At 40.8% G+C, this 18,073-nt stretch overlaps 1 protein-coding gene across 1 annotated transcript in view; it reads right to left on the reverse strand.

Moving 5' to 3' along the window:
* Window positions 1-7,276: 7,276 nt before the first annotated feature.
* The window catches only part of TBC1D31 (TBC1 domain family member 31), a 54,267-nt gene continuing 43,470 nt past the window's right edge, over window positions 7,277-18,073 (reverse strand). The window contains exon 22 of the mRNA XM_073679858.1: window positions 7,277-8,296. Within this exon, the coding sequence (XP_073535959.1) occupies window positions 8,256-8,296 (41 nt within the window). The 3' untranslated portion in view covers window positions 7,277-8,255. The remainder of the gene's footprint in view (window positions 8,297-18,073) is intronic.

Genomic DNA, 18,073 nt, shown 5'->3' on the forward strand with positions numbered 1-18,073 from the left:
TATGGAAAGTTAACCACTACATGTACTTCACATTACCAGAAATAGACTGACTTGAACCCTATTTGGGGAGGGGAAGAGGTGAGCTGTGATACCACCTATTGTGAATGGTGGGTCCTGTGTTATCTACTGTATATAGAGATGTTATCAGTAATTGTACAGGACGAGCTGAGCTGTGACATCACCTATTGTGAATGGTGGATCCTGTGTTATCTACTGTATATAGGGGTGTTATCAGTAATTGTACAGGAGGAGGTGAGCTGTGACATCACCTATTGTGAATGGTGGATCCTGTGTTATCTACTGTATATAGAGATGTTATCAGTAATTGTACAGGACGAGCTGAGCTGTGACATCACCTATTGTGAATGGTGGATCCTGTGTTATCTACTGTATATAGGGGTGTTATCAGTCATTGTACAGGAGGAGGAGGTGAGCTGTGACATCACCTATTGTGAATGGTGAATCCTGTGTTATCTACTGTATATAGGGGTGTTATCAGTCATTGTACAGGAGGAGGAGGTGAGCTGTGACATCATCTATTATGAATGGTGGATCCTGTGTTATCTACTGTATATAGAGGTGTTATCAGTCATTGTACAGGAGGAGGAGGTGAGCTGTGACATCACCTATTGTGAATGGTGAATCCTGTGTTATCTACTGTATATAGAGGTGTTATCAGTCATTGTAAACTTATCTGTGCTGATAATGAGAATGCAAAAAGGGTTGCACAAAACACAAAAAAGGGATTAAAGTTATAGCTCACTTTCTGCCCATACATTGCCTTAAGGTTTTGAAATGTGGACATTCACCTTAATTTTTTAATCTAAATAGTTCTAGAATTCTGTGTCAATTCATTTCTTAATATACATTTATGGGCAGTTTTTCTTGCTACAACGCTCTAAAACTGCATAGATATACAGTTGAAACCAGAAGTTTACATACACTATATAAAAAGACACATATGCATGTTTTTCTGAATATCTGACATGAAATCAGAATAACCCTTTCCCATTTTAGGTCAATCGGTGCTGAGGACCTGGCCTCCTACTTCACAGAGAAAATAGAGAACATCCGTTAGGAAATCAGCTCCCAGCCACCAAGTGCCGTGACTTCCATCCCTCCCCACATCTCCTCTGGCTCACTCTTCACATTTGACCCAGTCACAGAAGAAGTCTCCAGGCTCCTCTCTTCTTCTCATCCCACTACATGCACCACTGACCCCATTCCCTCACATCTACTCCAGTCTCTTTCTTCAGTCGTCACTACTCACCTAACTAAAATCTTCAACCTCTCCCTCTCTTCTGGTATCTTCCCCTCCTCCGTCAAACACGCTATCATCACTCCATTATTAAAAATGTCCTCTCTTGACCCTTCCTGTACAAACAACTACAGACCAGTCTCCAATCTCCCTTTCATCTCTAAAGTCTTTGAGCACCTTGTCTACTTCCGCCTTACCCCTTACCTCTCCATTTACTCTCTTCTAGATCCATCACAGTGCGGCTTCCGCCCCCTACATTCTACAGAAACTGCACTCAAAGTGACCAATGACCTTCGGACAGCAAAACATAACGGTGACTACTCTCGGCTCATTCTTCTTGACCTCTCTGCAGCTCTCGACACCGTTGACCACCACCTCCTACTCTCTATGCTCCACTCAATCGGCATAAAGGACACTGCTCTCTCCTGGTTCTCCTCCTACCTATCTGACCGCTCTTTCAGTGTATCGTTCGCTGGCTCCACTTCTTCCCCTCTTCCTCTCACTATTGGGGTTCCTCAGGGTTCAGTCTTGGCCCTCTTCTCTCTCTACACGGCCCCAATTGGACAGACCATCAGCAAATTTGGCTTTCAGTACCATCTTTATGCTGATGACACAAACCGATACACTTCATCCCCTGACCTTACCCCCACTGTACTACAGAACACCAGTGACTGGTCGCAGTTTCCAACATCATGTTCGCTCTCTATGTGAAACCTGACCTTTCCAAAACGGAACTTCTTCTGCTCCCGCCGTCTACTCACCTCCCTAAATCTGACATCTCCCTTTCCGTGTGTGGCACCACAACAACGCCGAGCCAGCAGGTGCGCTGTATGGGTGCTGTGTTTGACACCAATCTTTCCTTCACCTTCCATATACAATATCTTGCCCACTCTTGTCGCTTATACCTGGAGAACATCTCTAGAATCTGCCCCTTTTTCACCTTGGACACAAAACCCTCACTGCTGCCCTGATCCTCTCTCGCGTGACTACTGTAACTCTCTATTAATTGGCCTCCCCCTCACTCGACTTTCCCCTCTCCAGTCAATCCTTAATGCTGCAGCCAGGGTCATCTATTTGGCTAATCGTTACTCGGATGCTTCCACTCTGTGCCAGTCATTGCACTGGCTGCCCATACATTATAGGATCCAATTTAAGTTGCTTGTTCTTACTCACAAAGCTCTTCACAGTGTGGCACCCCCCTACATCTCCTCCCTCATTTCTGTTTATCGGCCTACCCGCTCTCTACGCTCTGCAAGCAACTTTCGACTAACATCTGCACTAATCCGTATCTCCCACTCCCGACTCCAAGACTTCTCCCGGGCTGCACCTATTCTTTGGAATGCTTTACCCCAAGAAATTAGGACGAACCACAACTTACACAGTTTTAGACGCTCCTTAAAAACACATCTGTTTAGGGTGGCCTATCACGTTCCTTAATCAAAGTCCTTTTATATTTTTATAGCCCATTCATTATTTCTCCAATCATAATTCTCCACCAAACTCCTCCGCACCCAAAAGCACTACAGATACTGGCTGGTGACGAGCTCATGCAGCCTTTATCTATCCCTCATCCGCTCAAGATAGCTGGACCATCATTGTAAATAAGCCCCTGTACTTTGTGTCACCCCCACCTCATTGTAGATTGTAAGCTCTTACGAGGAGGGTTGTCATTATTTTTGCTTTAATTATTGTATTATCTTTAGCTATGCTGCTTATGACTGTTGTATATGAACCTCTGAATTGTAAAGCGCTGCGGAATATGTTGGCGCTATATAAATAAAGATTATTATAATAAGGATTACCGTAATTTTTAATATTTGCCAAATGCCAGAATAATGAGAGACATCAACAGGTGGATATGGCAGAAGAAAGGTGTATAGATATCCGCACTCCTCCGTATGAAAAGATGATCCGGTGATCAAAAGGGTTAATGGAAATATTTTTTATTAATAAACTACATATGCGTTTCGCGGACGTCCTCTCCGCTTCCTCAGGGAGTAGCTGATACACAGATGTTCCTAGTATCCCTTATATACAGGCAATCAAGAGAAAAAAAAAAAACACAAAAACTGGTGCCAAGGCATCAATTCGTTGCATTTGGTATAAAAGCAAAATCGATATACATATGTTCAAAAACATGTTAACTAGTCTTATTATGTTATAATCCAATATAAATGAATTAAAATGAATTTAAAAATCTGAAAGTTGTTAAATTGTGTCTTCATGCTCGGAGTATTATGTCAAAAAAATGGTTTATATACTTCTTATGGAATAGAAGCCATGATTCCAGGTCAGTATTGCAGGATACTGGTAAGAGCCGCTGCTCCAAAGAGTCTGACCCTCACACAGAGAAGGACGGGATCTGCCGCTCACCCATGTGTCAGAGGAGCAAGGGCAGGAGACTGCACGTATAGAGTGCATCCCGCATGTATCGCCAGGACCCGAGATGCAGTCATAATTATAATTTTTACATTATTTCTCATTGTGAAAAGGGAAAAAAAAATACATATATATAATAAAAAGAAAATGCAAAAAAACATTGAAATTAACTTAAAGCAAGATTCAAGATTTGAACAAAATTTAAATAGATCCAGTAAAAACCACACTAAGCGAGGGCTAAAACATTAAAACTGACTAAAAGCAACATTTAGATGGAATTTAGATAAAAATCTCTGAGACTTCATTAAGCCCGCGGGGTTTTAATGTATCTAATTTGTAGATCCAGTATATTTCTTTTCTATTCAACACTTTAATCCTATTAGGTATATTGTTCGAAATGTGTTCAATGGGCATGATACTCAGACAACTAAAGTCCCCATTAGGACAATTGATCACATGTCGCGAGAGGCCATGTTTCAAAAAACTGGAAACTATTCCTGTTCCATGTTTAATGGAGTTGCAGCATAGGCAACTCCTCTTACCACATTTGTGAATTTTCCCTCTACGGGTGCTGATATCAGCAGAATTGTGTGGATTATATATCCGGCTAGGTGCTAGGATATTCCTCAGGGTGGGTGCTCTTTTGAATACATTCAAGGGTTTCCCAGTTAGAACTTTCCGATGATCGGAATCACTGAGCAAAAATGTGCCAGTTTTTTTGTAGAATTTCCCTTATAAGTTTATGTTGAGAGCTAAAAGTAGTAATGAATTTAACGTATGCTCAAAAGAAGAGTCTTCTGGTTTCTTATGTTTGGGAGCAATATTCTGGTCATAAGAATCCCTAGCTTTTTCATACGATTCTTTGATTAATTTATTGGGATAGCCTCGCATAGAAAATTTCCGCAGCGAAGACGCTTAAACGCTTGGTAATACGTGCCCCATGGTCCCCAATGATAATCCGCATGTGCTGTGCACATGCTGTGGAAATTTCCGCTGCGGATTATCATTACGGAACAATACGCAGCATGTCCATTAATTTTGCGGACACGCAGCGCAATCGCCGCCATTGACTTGCATTAGACCGCGTGACATCCACATGACTGCATCTGCACAAGCGGATATCACACGGTTCAATGTGTGGATGGTACCCAGGTCTGGAGAAGAGGAGACTCTCTTTCTATGGTACCCAGGTCTGGATGAGAGTCTCCTCTTCTCCAGACTTGGGTACCATAGAAACTGTAAAAAAAAGAATTTAAAATAAAAAATAAAGATTATACTTACCTTCTGATGTCCCCCGGACTCCTCAGCGATGCGTGCAATGCGTTGGGCGGCTCGCGGTGGTGTGAGGACCTGACTGCTGACGTCAGCGGTTGCGTGACCTGTCACATGACTCAATGACGTCATCGCAGGTCCTTTACACTACCACGAGACACCGGGGAGACCGGACGGAGCGGAGAAGGAGACCGCGGGCCATCGGAAGGTAAGTATAATCTTTATTTTTTACCATTTTATTCTTTTTTTTAACTATTAACTTGGTCACACTATATAAATCCATGCCGGTTGCATGGCTTTATACAGTGTGACCAAGTTGTCAAGCACTTTTCCAAGTGATGCTAAAATCGCTTGGAAAAGCGCTTGATAACCCGCATGCAGAAATGCATGAAAAAACGCTTGACAAACGCTTCTACCTGGCGGGAAAAATGCAAGTAAAATCCGCATGCGTTTTTCCTGCCAGGGAGAAGCGTAAAAAATATGCAGCATTTCTGCATCGTGGGCACATAGCCTTAGATTGTTCCATGAAATCTGTTTTAGCTGTACAATTCCTTCTAATCCTATGAAATTGGTTGAAAGGTATATTCCTGACCCATTTTCTATAGTGTCCGCTGCTATAATGGATATAGCTATTTGCGTCCACCTTCATGAAGAATGTTCTGGTGCAAATGGTATTCTCTTTAATAAAAAAGTGTAAGATCTAAGAAATTTATGCAGTCTTCGTTTATGTCTGCGTTAAAAGTAATACCCCATCGATTATCATTCAGATGGGTAACAAAGGAGGTGGGATTGAACTGGTCCACGTCAAAAATAAAGATCAAGTTATCAATAAACTGTATTTTTCGGACCATAAGACGCACCTAGGTTTTAGAGGAGGAAAATAGGAAAAAAAATATTTAAGCAAAAAATGTAGTCATGATGCCCTGTTATAGGGGAGGGAGTCTGCTGCTGACACTGGTATTGGGGTAATGTCCCCCAATTCTGTTAATATCCTCAATCCTGGTATGTATGGCCCCTCCTTCCTGGTACGTGGCCTTCATCCCCAACCTGGAATGCAAGGCACCCCTTGATCCCCCATCCTGGTATTCATGGCACCCCTTTGATCTACCATCCTGATATGTATGGCACTCCCTGATCCCCATCCTAGTTTTCATGGCATCCCTTGATCCCCCATCCTGGTATGCATGGCACCCCTTGATTCCCCCATCCTGGTATGCATGGCACCCCTTGATTCCCCCATCCTGGTATGCATGGCACCCCTTGATTCCCCCATCCTGGTATGCATGGCACCCCTTGATCCCCCATCCTGCTGCCCACAAAAAAAAATAAACAATCATACTCACCTCCTCTCTCCTCCAGCGCTGTCCCGCTCTGCTGCTCACACTCTCACTGTGTGAGCCGCACATGGCAGGGCGCATGGCGTTCCTGCCATGCGCCCTCACACAGTGTGAGAGCGCGCAAACTGTACCGCAGCGTGGCTCCTGCTGCCGCTCTGCGGTCAGTGTGCCTGCTATTAAAGACCATGGATATTCACTACAACTAGGGTTGAGCGAGTATGTTCTGTCCGAGTATGCTCGGGCCGAGCTCCGAGTATTTACAGCTGCTCGGTGATATGGTTGAATCGCTCCCGTGTGCATGATTTGCAACTGTTTGACAGCTTTATTACATGTGAGGAATGTGTAAGAAATAGACATTCCTCACATGTAGTAAAACTGTCAGTCGCAAATCATGCACACAGCAGCGATTCAACCATATCACCGAGCAGCTGTAAATACTCGGAGCTCGGCCCGAGCATACTCGGCGAAAGGGTTAATAGAACATACTCGCTCAACACTAACTACAACCCATGGGAGTGGGTTGTAGTGAATATTCATGAGCTTTAATAGCGGGCACACAGACCCCAGAGCGGCAGCAGGAGCCGCACTGCAGTACAGTGTGCCGGCTATTAAGGAAAATGAATATTCCCTGCTCCCCACGCCCATGGGTTGTAGTTAGTGTTGAGCGAGTATGTTCTATTAACCCTTTCGACCTCCTACCACACAGAGCACAGTATATACAGGGAGATAGTATTCGGACTATAAGACGCACCCCCCACTTTCCTCCAAAATTTTGGAGGAAAAAAGTGCGTCTTATAGTCCGAAAAATACGGAGAAGAGAAAGAAAAAAAAGAGAGCGAGAGAGGAGAGCAAGAGACAGAGAGCAAGAGACAGAGAGCAAGAGAAAGAAAAGAGAGTTTTAAGGCATTTTTGTTACTTACTGCAAAGTCAAAAGTTTACATACATTTCATTAGTATTTGATATCATTGCCCTTAAACTGAATGACTTGGGTCAAACGTTTGGGATATCCTTCGACAAGCTCCTCACAATAGTTGGTCGGAATTTGGGCCCATTCCTCCAGACAAAACTGGTGTAACTGATCCAGGTTTGTAGGTCGCCTTGCTCGCACCTGCCTGTTCAGCTTTGTCCATAAATTTTCAATAGGATTGAGATCAGGGCTTTTTAATGGCCACTACAAAACATTGACTTTGTTATGCTTAAGCCACTTTGTTACCATTTTGGCAGTATGCTTCGGATCATTGTCCATTTGGAAGACCCATTTCCGCCCAAGCTTCAACTTCCTGGCTGATGTCTTGAGATGTTGCTTCAGTATTGCCACATAATCTTCTTTTCTCATGATTCCATCTTTTTTGTGAAGTGCACCAGTCCCTCCTGCAGCAAAATAACCCCACAACATGATGCAGCCACCCCCGTGTTTCACAGTTGGGATGGTGTTTTTTAGGCTTCCAAGCTTCTCCCTTTTTCCTCCAGACTTAACGATGGTCATTATGCCAAAAAAGTTCAATTTTAGTTTCATCAGACCACAGAACATGTCTTCAAAAAAGAAAGGTCCTGGTTCCTGAGTGCATTTGCAAACATTAATCTGGCTTTTTTGTGTTTCTTTTGGAGTAATGGCTTCTTCCTGGCAGAGTGGCCTTTCATCCCATGGTGATACAGTACTCGTTTCACCGTGGATATTGATACAATCTTACCAGCTTCCTCCATCATCTTCACAAAGTCTTTTGCTTTTGTCCTTGGGTTGATATGCACATGTTGGACCAAAGCATGTTCATCTCTGGGACACAGAACCGGTCTCCTTTCTGAGCAGTATGATGGCTGGACATTCCCATCTTGTTTGCACTTGCATATAATTGTTTGTACAGATGAACGAGGCACCTTCAGGTATCTTGAAATTGTACCCAAGGATGAGCCAGACTTGTGCAAGTCCACAATTCTCTTCCTGATATATTGGCTTATTTCTTTTGACTTTCCCATGATGCTACACAAAGAAGCAGTGTATCAGGTGTGCATTAAAATATATCCACTGGTGTGTCTCTAATGAACTCAGATGCTGCAAAAAAAAAAAAAAACACTATCAGAAGCTTCCAAACACATGACATCATCATATGGGCAGCCCAGAATTGTTTAAAGGCATAGTAATCTTAGTGTATGTAAACTTTTGACTTTGCAGTAAGTAATAAAAATGCCTTAAAACATTCTCTCGCTCTCATTATTCTGGCATTTGGCAAATATTAAAAGTTACGGTAATCCTAATTGACCTAAAACGGGAAAGGTTTATTCTGATTTCATGTCAGATATTGAGAGAAACATGCAGATGTGTCTTTTTATATATTGTATGTAAACTTCTGGTGTCAACTGTAGATGAAAACATTAAAGTTCTTTCTGCCTGCACACTCATCATTAGAGGGAGCCAGTGAGCATGGTGCATACAGTTTATAGATTGGGCTCAACAACATCAGTGTGCAGCCTGCTCCCTCTAGTGGTGACTTTAAAAAGACACAAATCTCTCATTTAGAGAATTGCATCAGAAAAAAAGCAGCTTTTACAGTTATAAAGAGATATTAAGAAAATAATATAGTATTAGACCTGAATCACACGACGATATGAAACAGGTTTCAACTGTGGCCAAATCTGTTCTGCCTTCCTTCATTTTCATCACTCACTTTGGCAGTATTATGATTCGTATACTGTAAAATAGACAGGTTGGATATTCTCCCTCAGGGAGACGCTTTCCTATGAATTTAAGACCATCTCCTACATCAATTAATCATGTGTCATAACTGTCACACCACCTGTATTTCTCACAAAGCAGTAGCGCTGTATGTAGCAATTCACCATGATAGGGCTCACAATCTAATGGCTGATTTATGGTGTAACTCTGATCCACTGTCCGTGTCTGGGACTGCACGTCCCTATTTATGGAATCTGAAGAATTCTAAATTTAGTTGTAAATGAAGTAAGAAAAAAAAAATATAAAACAGGTACAAAATGAGTGATACAAAGTAACCTAAAAAAATAGGAAAAATATGAACTGATCAGTCCGGAGACATGTATATAAATTAAAGGGTTGTCCTAAAGTTTCATCTCCGAGAAGGGGTTAGAAGGAGTTGCACCCCTGCCTACCGGCTCTCTTTTTGCCAGGGCGTTGCACTCCTGAAGATTGACAGGTCAGATCAGCGGCATGGTTGCATCGCTGTTCCGAATTGTGCGCTGTCTGAAGCTGCATTGGAGCAACGCAGGAATATTTAAGCCTGCCGGATTGTGTGCTAGAGCAACTTCTGGCCATCTTTGCAGCAGTGCCAAACCCTCTGGATTTTTAATAAGATTAACCCCTTCCCCTGTTAGGACGTGAATAAATGTCCTGGGCAGGGGTCCGCAAATGTGGAGGGGGCTCTGGAGCTGAGCTCCATCCACACGCACGAGATGTTGGCTACATTACATAGAGACTGATACTAACAGCAGCGACCAGAGCCGAGCTCCGTTCTTAACTGCAAAAAGGGGTTTTCCAATGAACCAAAAGTTCATTTAATCAATAGATCTTGGAATAATAATAAGTTCCACAATTGGATGTGATTAAATAAAATGTCCCTGTACTGAGATAATCTTATAAATGTGCCCCTGCTGTGTACTGTGTAATGGCTGTGTATCACCGTACAGGAACATGGTCTGATCATACCACATCTCCTGTGCAGTGGAGGACGCAAAAAGAGTATACAGACATTACACTCTGTCCTATTTTTTTCCCTGGACAGAGTGGTCCGCGGAAGATATCAGAGACATGTCAGATTTTGAAACAAGTGTTAAATCAAAATCGGCAATGCAAGTCTGTGGGTCCATGAAAAAAATATCAGACCGAATTTGGATGACATGCGAGTGTGGTCCAATTTTTCACGGACAGACAGAATGGAGAAGGAAGAGAAACTTTTTTTTGTTTGTTTTTCTCTCCACAGTCGAAAAAAACTGATGCCATTCTGATCAGAATAATTGTTCCGTTTTTCATGTACATTTATTATTATTAAATATTATACTATAGCGCCATTTATTCCATGGCGCTTTACATGTGAAAAATGGGGTATAATACAAGAACAATTACAATAATCTTGAACAAAAACGAGTTGGTGACTGGTACAGGAGGAGCGAGGACCCTGCCCGCGACTTCTCACAATCTACAAGAATGTGGAGAAATCGTTCGAGTAAACCAACCTATAGGCTGAGCTTCATAGGAGATCATGATTTTTCCTATATACTGCAATACATATGCAGAATAAAAAAAAATTTGTGAATTTGTGTTCTTTTTAAATACCAAAGAACAAAAGAAAAAAAATCAAAATCATCCCTCCATCCCACAAATACAAATAAAGGAAAAAAAATAAAAATGATGGAAGCGCCACAAAAAAAAGTCCAATCTATCAAACATAAAATTAACCAACCTGTACAGTAAACACCGTAAAGAGAAGAAGAAAAAAAATGACACTTGCATTTTTTTTGTGTGGTCACTACACCTCCCTAAACCCCCCCCCCCAATAATAAGCAATCAAAACATCGATTCACAAAGCAAAAAATAAGCCGTCACGTAGCTCAGGCACTGAAAAAAAATAAAAAAAAATGTTACAGGTGTCCGAAAATGGCGACGGAGGAAAAAAAAAAAAATGTTTTACAAAATTTTTAATCAGTTCGAAAAATAAAAAAAAACTGGCATCAACATAAATCACACCGACCTGCAGAATTGTTTTCAGGTCATTTTTACCGCATTATGAATGCCATAAAAATACAATGGCAGAATTGCATTTATTTTTACTGTTCCATCTCACTTGGAATTTTTTCCTGTTGTAGAGAATAACTGCTAAAAATGTAATTTGGGCATGTAAGGATATGAGTTTTTTGAGGCGTCAAAAACAGGTTTTTCAAGCAGAAACCAATTCAGGAAATGTTTCTTTTTTTGGTGAAGTTTTCTTTTCCTGAAACGGTTTTAAAGAATTTTAGAAGAGTTTATTTTCCACCCATGTTCTTTGCATGCTTTTGATTGAACCAGTAGCCTAGCTACAGGGGGAACAGTTTTTGCAGCTTTTTTCACCAGTTCAAATGAATGGGAAAAATGCAATTAATAAAGCATCAAAAATACACGCATTTCATATTTTAAAAAGCGTTTTTCCTGACAACACTGAGTATTTGCAACACATTTTTCTGCAGCAAAAAAAATAATGTGTGCACGTACCTTAGACTTCTTTTTGTAGTGTTAGGAGGCTGTACTTTTTTTTGTTCATTTTGCTAAAACTTCTGTAAAAAATTGATCCTAATTTTTTTTTTCTCCAGCTGTTTGCAGATCATCATATATTAGTTTATGTATTTATTGTATCGGTTGTTACATTTGTGAATACAACAATTCAGTGCAACCTATTTTGTCTTTGAACGTGTATTTAAAGGGATTGTCTGGGATTACCATATTGATAGGTCATCAATATCAGATCGGTAGGAGGGGGACACACAAACCAACACCCACTGATCAGCTGTTATTTGTTCTGACTGCATGTAAAACAGCGCTCCCTACATTTTAGTGGCCGCTTCTAGGTACTGCACCTTGTTGGCCACTAAATGTAAGGAGTCGTGCTGTTTCTGCTCCATACAAGGTTGACATCCGGCTACTGGAGCGGCTAACAGTTAATCTGTGGACATTGGCTTGTGGGTGGTGTACCCCCAATGATCTGATATTATTGACCAATGTTCATGATAAATTTTTTTGCAATAAATACATTGTATTTTTGTTTCAGCATGATTTTTTTACTTTTTTTTAAAAAAAGTAAAAGAACAAAAAGAATTATCATAAAGAATGATTTTTCATTTGGATTATTTAACTATAATTTAGTGCCCAATAGATAATGACTATTGCCAGGTATGATCGGAACATGTTTTAGATGGACGGCGACGAACCAGAGGTTGTAAAGGACCTCAACCTACTGGGATCAATGTTCACTCAAGATGGAGCAATGACAATAGGAGAATAGCTACGGGCAAATAAAAAATGAAGTCACTGGACAAGGTCTTCAAATCGAGGAACATTTCACTGGCAAAGAAGACACAGCTCAAACATAGTGTGGTCTTTTCCACATTAACATATGGATTTGAAACCTGGACGATGTTATCAATACCATGGATGGCAAGAAGAACAAACAAATCAATTTTGCAACAAATAAAGCCAAACATGTCACTGGAAGCAAGGATCACCAAGCTGCGACTTGTCTACTTTGGATACATCATACAAAAAGAGCAATCACTGGAGAAGGACATCATGGTTGGAAGAATATAAGGAAAAAGGCGAAGAGGAAGACCAGCAACCTGATGGCTTGAAACTATTAAGATAATGGCGGAGAAGACCCTGGTGGACCTATCTAGGATTGCATAAGATCCATCAATCAAAAAATTCATCCATCAAGTCACCATGTCTCGTGACCAAGCCGAAGGCCATTAAATAATAAATCAATACAGTATGACAATATATTAGCTTATAGACAAACCCAAGCACCTACCGGAAAATAAGGGCAGACGGCCCCGGGGTCCTCCGATCAATCCATTGTCCCTTTACTTATCGTGCAGGCACTGCTCAACATGCCAATTAGACTCATCCCTCATGAGGAGTAAACTTATTAATACTTTCCGACAGATGATATCAGATAGTAAGACAAAGGGAATACCGAAATCTAGTGTTATTTTGCACAGCCCTAGGCAAGTACTGCACCTAGTGCGCCTCTGTAAGGAGTGTAGCTTCGGATATACAATATTAATCAAATGTTTTGAGATTCAGGCGATATATTGTTGACTTCTTGGTATTCGGTTGTGTTATGCCTTTATCCTACGTAGCAGAGCTCCGTTTGTTCTGAAACCTGACAGTGGATAGGAAGAAACCGATCAGTCTAAGGAAGCAAAGTGGAGAGATGCCACCGGGGACCTACCTCAGACTAGTCATCTGATACTCAAGGTCTCCCGACCGGCTATTCTAAGTAGGTTCTCTCTGAACCATATCAGCATTCAAAGTAAAACATACACAACTGGCTCTGATGCCTGTGTGGTTCGGGCAGCATTAATCAGACGACAGGTTCCCTTGAATTCGAGAGTCAGTGTAAGCACAGTTTCAGACGACCTGAAGTGAAAGAACCTGTGACACTACATCAAGGAGCATCGACCCCTCCATTCTGCTGACCAGCCGTGATTATGGGGTTGTTATTCCCTATCTCAGCAGATCCCACACTAATGGCCTGGACCAAATTAGAAAACTCCTTTAAGGGTATGTTCACACAGGTTTTTTTTTCAGTTTTGGAGCAGAAACTCTCAAAAACTGCTTTAAAATACTTTTGGTAAAAAGCTTATGAACTTCAAAGTGGATAGAAATAAATTATACGGAGAGTTTTATGAGCTTTCTTTTCCTTCCTGAAAAGGTTTTCAAAAATTCCCGGGAGGGAAAAATTAAAGTCCACGTCACTTCTTTGAAGAGACCTTTAGGCTATGTTCACACTGATTTTTTGCAGCAGAAACTCTCCCAAATCCACAAACAAATTTTGATTGGAGAGAGTTTTGTACTGACCCTCTGTAATTCCTTCTAGAAATATAAGAATACATTTGGGCTGGGCAGGGACATCCGCACAAATGGTAACACCCAGTTGTCAATCTATTCATATATTTTAAAGAAGGAATAACTGTGGAGCAGCACAATGCAGAGTTTAACAAAAAAAAAAGGACGTTTTAGATTCATTATATTACGGGGAATAGAATGATTTACTAAAACACACGTCAGGAGCGGTGGTAGATCCTCTATAATTTGTTCTATTACTGTCGTTCTTCCTTTTCCGACTTGTAATTGTATTATTAATACAAACCAACCCGAATAACATGAACTCATCCCGGAGGAATCAGTATAATGAGACCAAAGACATTACAGAGAGCAGAGGTTTTGCGGTAGGTCCTTCAGTTTATGTGCATGGTACATTTACAAGGGCTGAAGGCGACGAGCAACATCCTCGCTCCAGGAGACAGAAAACGAAAATCAGATGCATCTAATAAGAGAAACTGGTTGATCAACTTTCACAAAAAGAAAATGTAGAAGAGCACAATACAGAGTGGGGAATTATCCAGAAAGCTGCGGGAAAAATTAAGTTGTGCCCTAAAGAGTCTCATAACTACTATATACATGTGGTATAGTTGAACACGTAGGAGGGCTGCGCTGCTTTAGTAAATCAATTCTTCAGAAATGTTGATGAGAAAAAGGATTTTTGTATTCACAATGCGTTTCAAAGTTGTACCGGCGTCTTTATCAAGTGAAAAAACTAATTTGGAGAAATAAAAAATAAATAGCTAAGTCTCCTGGCAGCACACTTAGGGTGCACGCACTCCCCAATTCTTAAAAGGGGTAGCACACACTCCTGAACCTGAAACCGACCTGTCGGTACCTGAACCTGAATCCGCCCTGTCAATGAGTTTGAACAAGCTTCACATGCTTGAAACAAAAGTCGTTTACCCACAATTTTGGAAAGGTGCCAACAATTTTGTCCTCACACACACACACAGTGTCATGGCCGAAAGTGTTGGCAAGTTTCATGGGTGACCAAAGTCAGCAGCCTTGGAGACCACTGAACATCATCTGGAAAGCATCAAAAAGATGAATAAGGGGTCTGAGCAGCGGACAGGGAACATCTGTAGCAGATAAAATCTCAGAGGTGAAAAATGTGGAATCTTCTGTCAGAGGCTTAAAAAATTGGGCAGCAGAGCATTGACCCACCTTTGAGAAAGCAGAAGGACAAGCCTTGGTAAAGCCCTGTTTGCAAGCTGAGAATGTGATGATCAAATGAAGGCACACAAGCAAAAGCACAGTTGCATGTAAAAATTGGGCACCCCTGGTCAAAATCACTATTATTGTGAACAGTTAAGCAAGTTGAAGATGAAATGATCTCTAAAAGGCCTAAAAGTTACAAATATAACAAATTTCCTTTGTATTTTAGGCAAAAAAAATGTAATTTTTTTCATTTTAAAAAATACAGAAAAAGGAAAATGGGCAAAGCAAAAGCTTGGACAATCTTGGAGATTTGTGTGCTCAGATAACTTTGACCAAGGTTTCAGACCTTAATTAGCCTGGTAGGGTTATGGCTTGTTCATGATCATCGTTAAAAAAAGGCCAGGTGATGCAAATTTCCCACCTTTATAAAAACCCAGCCTCCTCTAACCTTGTGCCAAAAAACAGCAGCCATGGGTTCTTCTAAGAAGCTGCCCAGCACTCTGAAAATGAAAAATGGTAGAGGCCTACAAAGCAGGAGAAGATTATAAGAAGATAGCAAAGCGTTTTCAAGTTGTCCTATCCTCAGTTCGAAATGTAATTAAGAAATGGCAGTTAACAGGAACAAGATAAGGTCTGGAAGACCAAGCAAAATTTCAGTGAGAGCTGCTCGCAGGATTGCTAGAGAGGCAAATCAGAACCCTCAGCTTGACTGCAAAAGACCTTCAGAAAGATTTAGTAGACTCTGGAGTTGTTGTACATTGTTCTACTGTTCAGACACCTGCACAAATATTGCCTTCATGGAAGAGTCATCAGAAGAAAACCTCTCAAGCGTCCCAACCATAAAATTCAGCATCAGAAGTATTCAAAAAAACATCTAAACACGCGTGATGCATTTTGGAAACAAGTCCTGCGGACCGATGAGGTTAAAATAGAACTCTTTGTCAGCGAGCATGGGAGAAGGACTTGGGGGTTCGTTTGTCCCCTCTTGAATGGGCAAAAGGGTTCCTCTTCACACATAAGCTTACTAATGCTGGGACTGAACAAGAAAAGAACTATAAATACTTACATGATGGGATCACAACCCATCTAAATTACATGCAATGTTCCCTAGAGTTTCAGAAACATGCTGGAGATGTGAAAGTGAAGTGGGTTCCATGATTCATATCTGGTGGGAATGTTCTAAAATGAAACCATTTTGGGAGAATGTATTTGATAAACACCAACAGAGGTATATATGTTATAGGTAGCAGAGTTATGAGGTCTCCTCAAATAGCCCTTCTGTCAATCCTCCCTTCCTGATTTTGTTTAACAGCGGCACGGACGGTAATTCCGCAGTTTTGAAAACTTAAAAATCCCCCTAACATACTAGATTGGTACAAGGAAATGGTGACTATGTAGAATAAACGATAAATTCAGAAGGGTTTGAAGCGGATGGATTCTGTTTCAGGACTCACCCGATTTTCATAACCTGTTCTAATGGTTGCAATAGATGCATGTAATTGTGTTCATAATTAGTTACATGGGCATAAGGACCTTCCTCCTCCCCTCCCTCGACCCTCTATCTTTTCTCTTTTCTTTCATCTTCTTATATGGTCTTCTTAGATACAATATAGAAATTACTTCAACATATGATCCTCTTATTGGTGGTTATCATATAAACACTATGTTGCTCAATGTACTACCATTTGAATTGTTAGTGAAAAAAAGTGGTCTCATTTGAACTTTGGACATTTTCTATATTTCTATTTTATGTTTTCTTCAAAGGTCGAATAAGATATATTTTTCTTGATTTGCAAAATGTAAAATGATTAATAATGAATGTTTAATTGATATTTAATAAAACAGATTGAATATAAAATAGAACTCTTTGACCACAATGATCAAAAGATTGTGTTGAGAAAAAAGGGCACAGAATTTCAGGAAAAGAACATCTCGCCAACCATTAAGCATGGGGGTGGATCAATCACGCTTTGGGGTTGTGTTGTAGCCAATGGCACAGGGAAAATTTCACGGGTAGATGGAAGAATGGATTCGATGAAATGTCAACAAATTCTTGATACAAACATAACACCATCTGTAAAAAAGTTGAAGTTGAAAGGAGGATGATTCTACAAATGGATAATGTTCCTAAACACACGTCAAAATCCACAATAGACGACCTCAAAAGCGCAAGCTGAAGGTTTTACAATGGCCCTCACAGTCCCCCGATCTGAACATCATTGAAAATCTGTGGCTAGACCTCAAAATAGTGGATGCAAGACGACCCAGGAATCTCACAGAACTGGAAGTATTTTCCAAGGAAGAATGGATGAAAAACCCTCAAACAAAAATTGAAAGACTCTTGGATGGCTACAATAAGCATTTACAAGCAGTGATACTTTCAAAAGTGGGTGCTACTAGGTACTAACCATTCAGGGTGCACAAACTTTTGATTGGCCCATTTTTGTCATTTTTAAAATGTAAAAAATTAAAATATCTATACACAAGTTTTTGTTCATCACTGTAAATCAGATGGCTGTGCTATGTGTGGAGGTTCTGGTTTGTCACAACCGTAGAGGTGTCCCTCTGATTCTGACGGAGGAAACCCCAATTTTGAGTGGGAAAAATTGGCGACAATGGCAGGAGGTTTAACAGAACCCTCCAAACGCCATGACCGAGGAGCCTGCCAAAAGAACAACAGGAGAACGTGACTCCCCGATATCTCCAGAGAGAGACACCACATAGCAGAAGCAGTTAGTATTTCAGCTCACCTGATAACATGATGGTATGCAATTTTCAGGATCAGATCGTGTGCAGGAATCTCAGTCTTTTAGACAGGGAAATTCAGAGAGGAAATAATAATGAAGCTTAGAGTTTTGGGGTTAAAAATCCATCTTTTTATCCTATTCAAACTAAGTCTAAAGTAATGGATAAAATTTTCAGGAGATGGTACAAAAGGAATTAATCAAATTACATGGAGAAGTAAACAGTAAATATTTTGGTAATATTTCTGCAGCGGAAAAGAGAGCTATATATGATTTGGAAAAGCATCCGGACCTTACTATAAGAGCGGCGGATAAGGGGGGG

This window comes from Phyllobates terribilis, unplaced genomic scaffold (assembly GCF_046119375.1).
Source record: "Phyllobates terribilis strain yellow unplaced genomic scaffold, ASM4611937v1 Scaffold_4__5_contigs__length_816908805, whole genome shotgun sequence".
Taxonomy (NCBI): Eukaryota; Metazoa; Chordata; class Amphibia; order Anura; family Dendrobatidae; genus Phyllobates; species Phyllobates terribilis.